The sequence below is a fragment of the Oryzias melastigma genome, linkage group LG15, assembly GCF_002922805.2.
Source record: "Oryzias melastigma strain HK-1 linkage group LG15, ASM292280v2, whole genome shotgun sequence".
In the NCBI taxonomy this organism is placed as follows: Eukaryota; Metazoa; Chordata; class Actinopteri; order Beloniformes; family Adrianichthyidae; genus Oryzias; species Oryzias melastigma.
Window position 1 is genome coordinate 26347879 of NC_050526.1, and position 13591 is coordinate 26361469.

Genomic DNA, 13591 nt, shown 5'->3' on the forward strand with positions numbered 1-13591 from the left:
ACAAAAACTTGACGTTTTCTACGACAGTTTCTGCAGAGTGGCAGGAGTTCACCAGATATTGACCTTTGAGTTGTGGGAAGGAGCCCCCGCCCCTCTTCCCCTCACTGTTGCTGAGAGCTCTGAGCTTTCTTTTTCAAACTGCATTTTTTTCTGCTCCTGATTCACAACAACTTGATTATAAGAAAAGCTCAAATGTAATTTTAAGCTGAATTTTCTATACATGTCTCCTCATTTATCAACATTATGCTACAAGAACAAATTGAAAACACAGTTTTCATCAGAGGGTCTTTAAGAACTTTTAGTTTCTGCTAAAATAAACAGAGTAAATCAGCTGTTGGCAATTTTTCATATTTGCAAACAAGAACTTGCTCTTAAACATCTTTACCTAGATAAGGGTGTACTACGACTAATCAATGGAATACGTTTTCAGATTTCTTTTACTTTTTTGTTTTACATCAGTGCTTCTCCAATCTCCAGGCTATGGACTGGTACTGGTCTGTGAAGTGGATAGGACAGAAAAAAAAACAAAATTTTTCCTTTTTATTTGTAGTCTGATTCTGAAAGAAGTTTTCCAAAAACTACTGGATCCTCCATCACATTTGACTAACAGTTGATGCACGTGACATCGCTGGGTCAGGTGTTGGAAAATCTGTCCAGTACTTTCTGGAAACAGCTAAAATAAAATTGCCATGTTAATAGCAAAATTAACATGGCAATTTTATCTGTCATACTGTAAAAGTCTGAGGCTGGAGTTGGTGTCTGATTTTGTAGCTATCACTTCAACAGTTATGGTTTAAGAGAAAAATCAAAGTTTAATGGTTCCTATATAAAATCTAGTGTACAAATGAAGTAGATGCAGGATGAAGATAAACTTTACCCTAAAAAATCGAGGGAAACTGGAAGCTAAAAAAAACGACATTGAGAGAATGGTCTATGGCCTGAAAAAAGTCTGAGATCATAGCTGAACATTATGGAGAACATGGTTCTTGACACTTTAACCTTTTTTTTTATAAGTTATTGTGTTTCTAATGTTGAATCCTCTGTGAGTTTTAGTAATTATTTATACATCCTGAAGGAAATAAAAGGATTTGAATGAAACTCCAAGGATGTTGACAAAATGAGGGTTCCATAGAGATGAATTACTCTTTTTCCTTAATGGATATTAAATAATCAAGCCTTTTTTAGATGTTTGCAACACTGTCTGAACACATCTGTTGCGTTTATTCTCTTTAGCTGACCAAAGCCTGAGTGAGAAGTCAACCAAGCGGAGAAAGATCTTCATCCCTTACAGGGACTCGGTGCTGACATGGCTGCTGAAGGACAGTCTTGGTGGAAACTCCATAACCACCATGATAGCGAGTATGTAGACGTCCTAAGCTGCCTTCAGGTGTTTTGTTTGCACTTCAATTTCCTTTCCATTGTGGATTCTTGTGGCAGCGATTTCTCCCGCTGAGGTGAACTACGAGGAGACGCTGAGCACTTTGCGGTACGCCAGCCGAGCTAAAAGCATCGTGAACACTCCCACCGTCAATGAAGACGGCAGCGTGAAGGTGATCCGAGAGCTGCAGGCTGAAGTGGCAAGGCTCCAGACTCTACTAGCAGAAGCCACCCAGGTCCTTCCTGTTGCCTGAAATATCACAGAGCACACGTGGAGATGGAATTAAAAACCGATAATCTGTTTTTTAATTGCTGCTCCAGGGTTCTCATCAGGGGTCGTGTGTGCTGGTAGAAGAGAAGCTGCATCAGAAAGAGGCGAAGGTAAACCGAAGTGGAAAGTTTCTTGAATTTCCTTTTTATTTATTTATTTTTTTTTTAAAGAAAACTGCAGTTCAATCTGTTTTTTCTTAGGTTGTGGCTCTAAAAAAGAAGTGGGCTGGAAAATGGAATGAGAGTATTCTGCAGGTAATGTGGTGATCACAGATCTTCCCGTTTAAGTTTGTGTCTGGCCTCCCGACTACCAGAGAAAAAAATGCTGTGCTGTCAAAATGTTTGAAAAATCTATGATTTCCAGAGCTCCACCCCTTCACATTTGGTGTCACTGAAAAACCTGAAATGTCCTCTGTACATACCAAAAGGAGTTAAGACCCACTCTGAAGGAAAACTTTTTTAGCATGTTCTGGTGGCATTATTGTGAATCAGAAATGCCATTTAAGAAGGATCATAATTGTGACTGAAAATGCTCTGGGCGGGCTACAAGCTCCCTGCAACGCTCCATTCTGATGCATCCACTTGTAGATCCATGTGAAATGTGACAAGATTTGTCTTTTTGCTAAAATTACACAAAATAATATTTATCCCTTAGTTTCTGCAGTGTTGGGTATTTGGCACTCACATTCCCTCTCCCCTTCAATGCAAGCAGTGCAGAGCTTCTACCAGCAGGTGTCACTGTAAGCCTTGTGAACAGCCAATTCATTGAGGGCTTAGCTGGCACTTTAAATTTCTATTATTTTGGAGCAAACTGCTTCCAGAAGCCGAGCTGTTGGAATAACTGTGACGCTGCTGTGAGGCCGCGTTTGGGGCGGTCGGAGAATCAAACCTGGAACATACGGTGTGGCTCCTCTCAGGCAGACAGAGCGGTCGCATCCTTAAAGGCCCCAAGGTGCAAAACACACTGTGGCGCTGTTGCCAGCCCTGACACGGAGCACATTTTCCAGGCTGAATATGTGCCCGTTCTCCAAAAAATAATAAAAAAAACAAATGTTATCTGTTTGGGACTCGCTGTTCTCTGCCAAGTAGCTTGTTAGGCTTGTGAAACAAGCCAATGACATTCTGCCATGCAGACTAGTTGCACATTCTTTAGCAGTTTTTAAACTTTTGTGAAACCTTTTAAAAGGCAGAAATAACTACTTATTCTTTTCTGTATAGACATTTAATGTACTTTTCAGTATGAAATCAATCTTTATTTTTGAGGCAGATTTTAGAATAAGTCTTGGCAGTTTTGAATAACTTACTGTACTCAAATGTCAAGCTGCACACGTGGAGGCTGTATAATTAGCAGGTGACATTTAGTGGGCTGACGGGCTCTTTTCACTTTTGAGCATGTGCTGGAATTCATTAACTGCTGCCACAGCTCCCAATGAAGACATCTTGATTGTTGACATATGACACTGTCCGGCACGTTTGTACGGTGGCCCTGAAGTGCAGATCACATCAACATATTAAAGATCTCAACAATGAAAAAAGCAGCACAAATATTTTAAAAAACTAACAAAAAATATATTTTTCATAAATCAAAACAAAATGTAAAAGGGAAGATATTTTTTTAAGCTTCTGGTCACACCCACTGCAAAAGTTCAGTTTCACAATAGATTTTCACTGAGCCTTTGTGCAAAAATGTTGCCCTCGCCACATACTCAAGCTCACCAAAATTTGGAGAAACTATCCCAAAAAAATGGGGGGCCAAAATCTCAATGGGGCAAAAAAAAGTAAATCCACCAACTTAACCAAAACACATACGTTGGGAATATTCAAAGAAAGTTTAAAAATTATTATGGGATGGCCGCAGGACCTACTGCTTGGTGGCCAACATGCAGCAACATGTGAAATCGCAATTCTTCCCAATTCACACAACATGGAGAAAGAAACTTGTTCCAGTGATCTAAACAAAATCTCACAAACATGCCATCAGGTTAAGTCTACAGCCACAACTGAAGCTTTATTAACCTTTGACCTCAGGAAGAAGCAGCCATTTTAAATTAAATACAAAATCACCATTGGTACCTTCTACAAATATAAACCTCTAGGGATTTTTGATCTGTCGCCTCTTAAGTCCTTGGGTATCATTGAAAATCTAATAAAAGAAAATATCGGAATAAGAAGTTGAACGGTGTTGGTGCAGCAAGCTTGCAAAAGTCACATATCCCTATTTTCACATTTTTATATGGATATTGTGAAAATGTATTTTAAGAATTTCTGGCTCAAGCTGAACAAACAATATGATGTATGATATAAACATATTAGGAATGTAGGTGTGGTTAGACAAAAACCGTAGTTACCAAGAAAAGTTTACTTTTGCAGATTCTTCTAAAACTTGCATTTTATTTATTTTATTTAAAGAAGCGTCATTTCATGCGGAACTGTGCTGCTCTCCCACTGATATGCCACTGATGCAACCAAGACTATTTTCTCCATATATTTTGACAAATGCTGTCGGGGGGGATTTAAATTAGATATTTTTACATTGTTTTTTTTTTTTCTATGGCACGTATAGAAATCCATATACATGTATGAATAAGAACTTCTTTATTAGTTCATCAGTGGGGAAATTGTACTTTTGCACAGCAGGAGGAAGAGCATGTATACATGCGCAGTAATTAATAAACAGATCATTTGTGTACAGTTAAGCAGAATAGGATATTGGTGCAGATTTTATGGGTTGCTGTGTGAAAAGGTTCAATTGTAGAGTCTGACAGCAGCAAGACTTACAAAATCTCTCCTTCACACGGAGAGGGTGGATCAATCTGTCACTGAAGCTGCTCTCCAGAGCTGCAGTTTGTGGAGGATACATGATGCACTATGGATGTTTAGCCAGTATCCCTACTTAAAAGATTCCAAGGGGAAGATCAGGACAGAGCTGGACTTCTTTTCCAGCTTCGTCCTTTCCCCCTGTGGTACTGCTGTTCCGACAGATGGCACTGAACGGTGACAATGGTCATAGTAGGTCCTCAGGAGTGACTCCTTTACTCTAAAAGATCAGTCATCTCAGCAGGTCTCCCCACTAAAGATGCTGTATTTTTGTGTATACACAATCCGATCAACTCAAACCAAAGGTAAAAGAAGCCAGGTAAAGAACAAAGAACACAACACGCACCCCATCTTAGCAAAACCATCAGAAAAAAAGAGAAAAATCCTTCTTGCTACGTTCACACCAAGCATGTGTCGTGCGTTTAAGGACAAACTGAACATGGGTTTTTGAACACACTTTTAGACTATGGTGTTCACACTGGACTGTCGTCATCAATACTAACCCATGTACTCACGGTTGGAAGGCTCGTGTTGCTGAGGGGGGTGAAGGGTGAAGTAAGTGGGTGTGTCGTATGGATTTTCTTTTAAACCCCTCAAATCAGGGCACTGCACAAGGAACTCAGTGGTGCTGTTCAGGTGATAAGTGGGCACTTCCTGCGTATAGATTGTTAGAAATTAGAGTAATTTGTGTGGAGATCTTATAAGCGTGTGTAAATCCCCTTCATACCCCATGCATTCAGCATTAGCGCGTGGTCAGTAAGGGGCCAGTACTCTCACCTTACTTACAACTATTGTGTGGCATAAGGACACTGTACGAGAACACCACCCGCATGTCATAAGTTTGTGTAAATTACGAATTGGAAATTTATTCATTCATCTTTTTAGCTGCCTTCTTGCTGTGAGCCAGGAGCACCAACCACTGCGCCACCGTGCAGCCATTGGGATTTTAACTTAATTGGAAATTGAATTCCTTATACATTTTTCTCAGTACATGTATTGCACACAACAATGGTATGTTCCATTTTCATGACGTAGAACGAGCCTCAAAGAAACTGCAAGACACACTTGTACTCATATATGCGGCCACTCCTCTCTACGACCCTCTACAGACCCGGACAACTCAATAATTCACAGCACCAGTACTGGTATTGGCAGGCATGGTTAAGGCTATAATGATATGAAAGCTATTATGTCTTTTAGTGCATGGTCTAGAATAAGTGAGGAGTCAGGTAAACCAAAGACAGCAATCGGTGCACAAGGTTGCAGATTTACTCCATTAACTACAGATAAAATGGTAAATTAAGCAGACTAAAAACTCTTCAGGTCAGAGGAAAGAACCATGTAACTCGGATGACATGGCTAGCCTTGACCCTTTTGCACCTCTCCTCTACCTTTGGGTGAATTTCAGCAAGTCTGGATTTTGAGAAAGGTGACATAGATAGAACTTTAAACTAAATAAATCCACAGCCTGCACAGGAAGCAGTCGGCTGAACTCTGTCAGAGGTTTCTTCCCAATGATTGGAAAGTCACTCTTAGTGTTTGAGGGATTTTGTGGATCGGACTTTAGTCTTCATAGGAATTTGCATTTTGCCTGTAAGGAGACATGGCCTATGTTGGAGGTGGAAGCTTTTCAAGTACACCTCATCCCAAAAATCTGATTCGTAAAAAATTCTAGTAATCCGAATTGTCATTAAAAAAATAACATTTTGGTTCATCTGATTAATATTTAAAACATGGCCTTGGTCCTGTGATGTAGTTAAAAAGGACGCTTGTTTTGAGGGTTCATTTAGGATGTGATTTTAAATTGAACATGTTCTGGGCTTCAACACTTGTTTTGATTAATGCAGGTCATGCTGTTGGCAGAAACACACAACAAAATATCTGCTAAGGTCTTTAAAGAGACAAGTTGATCAAGAGAGGAGAATTTTGAATTCTGTTTTTGAAACGGATTTGGAATGCTAAGTTATTCATCGTCAGCTGCCTAGATTGGTTACAGGGCACGAGGCAAAGAAAGTAATTAATGTGAAGTAAGTTCCAGAACAGCCTTTTACCAGTTAGAGGAGGTAGCAGTTTGAGGGAGCAGGAACACCAGGAAGAGGGTGTAGTAAAACAATGTTTTTCTGCAGGGAAACATATTTATTTCATTGACTTGGGTAGCCAGATTGAAGCATTTGGTTGGATGTGCATTCTGCTCTGCAGCAACCCTCTTGGAGGTATGGCTGCGGAGGGGAAAAACTGGATAAATGAAATGTTGGATAAATGAAAGCAAAACCTTTTCTTTGATCCTGATTGTCTTTGTAGAAATGCAATCAGGACAACCTGAACTCTGAGTTCTCTGAGCCTCGTTCTGGTTTTTCGTCAGTTTGGCTCGTGGTCAGATTTGTGTCATAGTTCTGTGGTGTTGCACTGAATTCACATCAGAAGGGGATTTTTCTCATGTCAAACTGACTCGATTTTTGTTGTTTGCTTTTTGAAACATGAGGATTTAAAGATTTGATTTATTTCAGTAGAAACATTTATAAAACTGATCTGTTTAGTGGATTTTTATAACCAGTTAATTTAAATAACAGCTGGAAAAGACTTGAGCTGCAAATAAGCACCTGAGAGTTGAGTGGTTTTTGTCTGGTTACAGGTTACATGACATCATGTCAAAAAACGGTTTTTAATTACACAGCAGTTAATTTTAAAAGCTTGTCAGTAATTTCTGTTCCTGCATATAATCAACACTAATAACAGAGCATGAAAACGTTATGTTGGAGAAAGCCTGTCTCACTTCAAGCTGTAAGAACCTTCATCAATGATGGCGTTTTTGGTGTTTTAACATGTTCTTGTGGCATTTTTCCCCTCATGATTGAGGACAAATTTAAAGAAAACTAGGTTAAAGAATGCATTTGATTATTTCTTCACATTTTTGTGAATCAGGAGCAGAAGAAAAAATACTTGTTAACAAAGGTCATATTTGGGCATTCCACAACCTCCCTGCTCTTCTCCATTCTGATTGATCCACTTGAGTTTTTCAAATTTGGGCGTAGAGTGGAGTTGGTCTCCAACTGTCTTGTTGTGTTACCCTCAAACCTGTTTTCATGGTCTACAAACAAAACACGCGACCATTGAATATGTGGTAAACCAGGTTGAGCTTTAACCTATCAGTGACTTGGATTTGGTAATGGCTTATGGATGGCATCCCTTTCAATTCACAAATTGCCAACAGTTGGAAAATTGATGGATTTTTATTTATTTATTTAAGTTATATGAAATCAAGTCTCTCATATATCGAATGGAGCTGTGAAAGAAAAGCCTGGAGCAAAATTCACGATATTTGCATCAGTTTATTTCTCACCAAGCCTCCTCTAGCTGAAGGTGGTGGTCATGCGCTAGTAAACCGTAAAACCCCCTCCCTGCTTGTCCAGTGTGAACACCATAGGCTAAATGCCTTTTCAAGAATGCGCTCATGAACGTGCATCAAATGCTTGTTGTGAACGTAGCTTAAGGGGACCAGCTGTCAGGATTCCTGGCTGTTTTGAAATTCATGTTGGTGAAGTTGGAAATTTAGCCAAAGTGCTTCAAAAAAAATCAATTTAAATTTCACCCAACTGCAAATAATTGCTTTTAATGGAGGCTTAAATGCTGCTCCAGCCTGGCTCCACGTCCAGGCCTCCATTAATTACAATATGTTGAACAGCTGCTTCAGTCTGCAAACACATTTCTGTATTTGTATTTTTTTACGTGGTCATCACACACAGATGAGGGCCTGACCTGGGTGTGGTGAGCAGCAGCATCCTGTGCATGTGATGACAAAATAAGAGCATCTCATCGGCTGCTGGCGTCGGAGGAAAGTGACACAGCGCATTAATCTGTCAGGCTGCTCCTCACCTCCTAATGAAGTCTGTGAAAAATCCCTTTTAATTAAGTACAGGGGCCGTGGTCGATGCCTCTCCCTCTTCATTAGAAGAAAGGATTTCTCCTATCCCACAACTGTCGATGAGTGGGGTGGTCCTGGCGGTGGGCATGTCTCCCACTTCAGCGTCCAATCTATAAGATGGAGTGGGAGGAGGTTGAAAGAGAGGGCAGCTAGTTTATGCAAATGATTCCATCTAAATTCACCGTGAGATTTTTTTCTTTTTTTTCTTTCCTGCATCTTGGAGAGGTACTTTTTATAATCCACGGCAGTGTGAGGCATTAGTTCCTCCGCTTAACAGAACAATACCTCTGATAGATCCACTAATACGTGGCTACCCTTGGGCGCCCCGAGAAGCAGAAGCCATGGGTAGAAAAGGTTAGCGGCCCCTCAAACACTTTCTTTCAGATCTGTTTCTCAGGTCATCGAAGGGGTCCCTGTTTTTTTTCTTTGTTTAATTGTAAAATAAACTGCTCATCTTGGTCTTTGTGTTTGCAGTTTTTTTAATGTGGTCTTTGGAGACGCGTTAAGGATGGAATTAACCATAATTTTAAAATGAATATTGGCCCTTGACATTGGCATCCTTTGTGGTTGTGACTCATGGTGTCGTATTTTCTCAGCATCAATTGTTGGAGGCAGCGAAGCGGTCTGAGAAACAGATTAGACATTTTAAGTATAGCTTTGCTGCGCTTTAGAAAAAGGCTTGGTGGGATTAAATCAATTTCTTAACTTATCGCATTTCTCTGGAGAGAGACCGTAATGCCATTAAACGCTAATTTAGAAGGGATTTAAAGTTTTCTTTTTTCCTCCTGCAGCCATTGCAGTTGTGATCAAATTTCTTTTTGTCATAGTTATTCTATTCATCACACATTTTCGGCCGTGTATCTGTGCCGTGGCTGGTTCATTTCACCTGTTTGACAGTGTGTCTGTTTCACCAAACACAGACTGCAGTTTGACTCTTGCCGTGATGATCTGAAAGATTTATGGCGTCTCTCCTGCCGTGAGCCACTCGGCTGCTTCATGGTGACACATGGTTGGAGCGCTGCTATTCTGTGTGGCCTTTGGGCAAGGAAGCGTAGTCATAAAGAATTCAGTTTTCTGCTGGTTGCCATTAAATGTCTGTAAGCATTTTTATTGAGTATGATAGCAGCTGCAGGCTGTTGAATGAGCTTGTTTTTTTATGTTCTCCGGTGGCTCGCAGGAGGAGACGGTGGCTCTGAGGAAGGAGCGCAGTGGAGTTGTCTTGGACTGCCAGCTTCCTCATCTGATAGGAATGGATGAAGACCTGCTCCGCACTGGAATTATCCTGTACCATTTAAAGGTGAGCTGAGGAAGGAACATTTAACCCATCTCTTTATAGCTTTAAAATCTCTTCTTGTGACTGTAGGAGGGTAGAACCTGCGTTGGAAGCAATGAAGCATTGAGCAGTTTGGACATTGGTGAGTTGAGGTAATTAAAGTCAAGTTGCTGCATATTTGTCTGAACTCTGCATTGTTTTAGTGCTTCATGGAGCTGGAGTCCTTGACGAGCATTGTGTTCTTGAGAACCGCGGTGGGAACGTGACTCTGGTCCCTCAGGAGGGGTCTTTCTGTTCAGTCAATGGCTCTGTGGCCACTGCTCCATGCCTGCTGACTCAGGGTGAGCAGTTTCTGCAGTTTTTGACATAAGTAAAATGCACGTTACTTCTGTGTTTAGTGTACAATTGTTTAGTCATTTCTGTTTTGAAGTGTTTTGAAAACACAAGGGTTTTGTGTACATGACAATAGCTGAATCTTTAGAGTTTATGTCTTCTGTACCTACTTTTAGGCACATTACATTTAATTTAGCTCCAGAAGGACATCATGTGGGCATTAGTTGCAAATCTGTGTAAAAGTCCCACTCCAATCGACTTCTGATCTATTTTCAAAGTGTCTTTTAAATATATTTTTGCCATTTTTAGCCAAATAATACAAAAGAAAAACATTTTCTAGGACATAGTTTCTGCAGAGCAGCAGTAGTGGAAATTCTCCTCTGACTTGAGGGAGGGACAGTGGGTGGGATCACTGGCATGGAACAACCGTACTCTCCCTTTCCGTCACCCACAATTGAGAGCTCTCTTCCACGCTCTCCCACTAGCTTATAGCCCCTCACAACCCCAACTTAACTTTATTGGTGCAACAAAAATGGTGATCAATATTTGAGCTATCCAGGGGTACAGTTTTAAGCCCGATGCTAGTTCAGATGAGGTAAATGAAGATGCACATGGATCTAGTCGTCTACAAGAAGATTAATGAGAAAGGAGCAGAGCAGGGAGCTTGTGTCTCACCCAGTGTATTTTCTACTTCACAAATAAGCGTTTTTTTTAATTTTTTTTTTTTTTTATACCTGATTCACAACAATTTGAATACAGAAATATTTAGGAATGGAAATTTGAGCTTAATTTTCTTTATGCATGTTCTTCATCAAAAAAAATCCACAAAATGTAAAAAAAACGTTTTTTATTGTAGGTCTTTATGACTTGTGTTATTGTAGTGTTTATGTCAACCACAGAAATCTAAACATGTCTCAACTTGAGCAACAGTCTATATCTTAGCATTTAACACGTAGATCTAGATTATCATTTAAAACCTCAACATCTTTTTTGTGCAGAATTACATGCTGCTATTCTCACACTTCTAAGATTTTTTATTTTCCCACCAGATGCCCTGTTAGCAGGTTTACTTCTACAGCATAGGGTTATACCTTTTGCCCACCTGCAGCGGAATAGTCCTGACGGAATGCCGACGACAACCACTTCTTCTTTCAGTATTTTCATTCTTAGTTTTATTAACGGGCTAGAACAGTCAAACACACGTCTTTCTCCTCACAAGTCAAGTTCAACATAGAGGGAGAGAGAATCCAACATTCTTCTTCTATGAATAGGCTTTGATTACTCGCATACATATAACAGCGCCTCCTACTGGTCATTGGATATGTACAGTTATAAACATTCATCTTTATCAACAGGCCCTTTACAGTTAACGTTCTGTGGTAATACTGATCAGAAATCGTTTGTGTGTCTACATAGTAAAACACAAATTTATAGTTTGCCTTGTATAAAACCTGATGTCATCATTAAAGGAAGCAACCGCTCCAAAGCAAACTGGATGCTGAGAACCTTTTATTCTCCATTTGAGACCCTGTTTGACCCCAGACAACAGGAAGTGAGTAGTCGTTCCATTCAGAACAGACATTTCCTCTTCCTTTACGTCTGTGTCCTTCAGGATTTGACGGCTAGATTAATTCATCAGGATTAAATTGTAAAGAAAGTGATCTTCCTGAATATTAATGACCTGCTTCTTCCGTAACTCACCATCTTTTGGGAAAGTGTGTAAACTTTAAGGAGTTGTATTTAACTGATGCTGCGCGTTCAAAGACACAGCAATGGTAGCTTGACGGACTGTCCTGCAGTTTTATGGTGTACAAACTTTTGTCTTTTGTCTTTTTGATGTCGCCGTGTAAACACAAAAACAACAAATGAGCATATAATGCAAAAAAACCCCAAAACAAATAATTTGATGCTTGGACTCATTTTTGGGATATCCACGTATGCTGTTAGCCACAAGCGGAAGTAACTCTGCTGTCTTAATGTCACATTTTTGTGCATAGTCCATTTAATGAGCACAGTCTTCAGCGGCGATGAAAACATCTAACATTAAAGATTTCTCTTAAATATTCTCCATTATCTGGTTTGTGGGAGTCTCTTACATTTCCATCAACAAATGAAATCCACTTGTGTCCCCGGCTCCCCCACTGCAGCTCACTCATGCCACGAGTGAATGCAACTCTTCACAGGGCAGATGTCATTTCTCTTACCAAACATTTTGAAGGGCAAGAGGCCCTGGAAAAGGTTCTAGACAAAGCCCCAGGCCCTTCATTTAATTGGCAGATGGAGTTGATAGGGCCGACAGGTTTTGAAGTGGGCTAGAGCATTAACCTTTCAAAGGACGGAGTCGAGCCGAAACTCCGGCCCAATGAGCAGGCCCTGCTGGCTAAGGCTGAAAGCTTTAACTGCTTTCTGTCTCCTCATCCATATTGCTTTACGTTCTCGAGATAAAAACTGCACACGGTGCTGGGCAAGTGCAGAGCTTTGACTACGCTGGTCTCTCTTATAACCTTTTCAATTTATCCACTATTCCTGGCAGAAATGACTGCATCTGAAGCTATTTTCTTGAACAAATGATAGTAATTTTCAGTCCAACAGCAGCAAGAATCTATCCGAGGCTGTTCTAAGGTGCTTTGTCAGTCGTCAGAAGTCATTAGTAGTGGCGAGATTAGTATTTGCTGTGCTGGGAGAAGGAGGTAGTGAAAAGAGAAGAGCTCCACAATCTGCCAGTATGGCTGCACGGAGGCGAGGCTGATATATAACCCTTAATATCACTTCAATTCTGTGGCTTTACAAGACTTGGGTTTCCTCGAAGCATTTTCTGCCGTAAATGGATCCCCTGGTCCGAGCTCCTGCCAATCCCAATGCTGATTGTGTTCGTCTTGGCAAATCGGTTTACCTTAGCAGAGAAAACGAGTTTAAACACAAACTCTGATGAAAATGGTGTTCTGGGTGTTTTTAACATGCTCTTGTGGCATTTTTCTGATGATTAAGGACGTATATAAAGAAAATTAAACTTAAAATTATGTTTTAGTAATTCTATTGTTCAAATAATTGTTAATCGAGAGCAAAAGAAGAAATGTTGCTTGAAAGAGATTCTATTTGTGAGGTAGAACATATGCTGGGTGGTCCACAAACTCCCTGCTCTGATCCATCAAACTGTAGATGAATAGATCAGTATCGGTCTTCATTTTTATCTGAGCCTTCTTAAAACATCTTGACAACTCCACTGTTGCTCTGCAGTTTTGTTTCACCTGTAATGTTAAGTTGAGGGTGTGAGGGGCTGTAAGCGAACAGGAGTGTGTGTAAATGGAGAGCAATTGACAATGGGGAGAGGAAAGGGGACGGGGTTGCTCCATGCCAACGACCCACAACTACTGTGTTTTCCACACTATAGCAGGCACCATTCATAAATGGTCCATTTTCAAATTTTGTCATGTAAAAGGCGCACGAAACTATAATGTGCATTAAGTAAGATGAGTCAGATGAGTCCTTCAGAATTTAACTGCGTTTATAGAAACTATAGAACTTGTTTGTTACAAGCCACACGTTAGTCATGTTAGAAGCTTTAGCTCTGGTAGATGATTCACAATACCTGTAACTAC

At 40.3% G+C, this 13591-nt stretch overlaps 1 protein-coding gene across 3 annotated transcripts in view; it reads left to right on the forward strand.

The window, feature by feature from the left end:
- Window positions 1–13591, forward strand: part of kif16bb (kinesin family member 16Bb) — a 28993-nt gene that overhangs the window by 3126 nt on the left and 12276 nt on the right. For 2 of the 3 annotated variants that reach the window (XM_024296693.2, XM_024296694.2), the window contains exons 9-15: window positions 1234–1359; window positions 1438–1613; window positions 1699–1758; window positions 1849–1902; window positions 9564–9683; window positions 9750–9801; window positions 9863–10000. In XM_024296693.2, coding sequence (XP_024152461.1) covers window positions 1234–1359; window positions 1438–1613; window positions 1699–1758; window positions 1849–1902; window positions 9564–9683; window positions 9750–9801; window positions 9863–10000 — 726 coding nt within the window. The remainder of the gene's footprint in view (window positions 1–1233; window positions 1360–1437; window positions 1614–1698; window positions 1759–1848; window positions 1903–9563; window positions 9684–9749; window positions 9802–9862; window positions 10001–13591) is intronic. The other variant, XM_024296695.2, reaches the window with a different exon arrangement.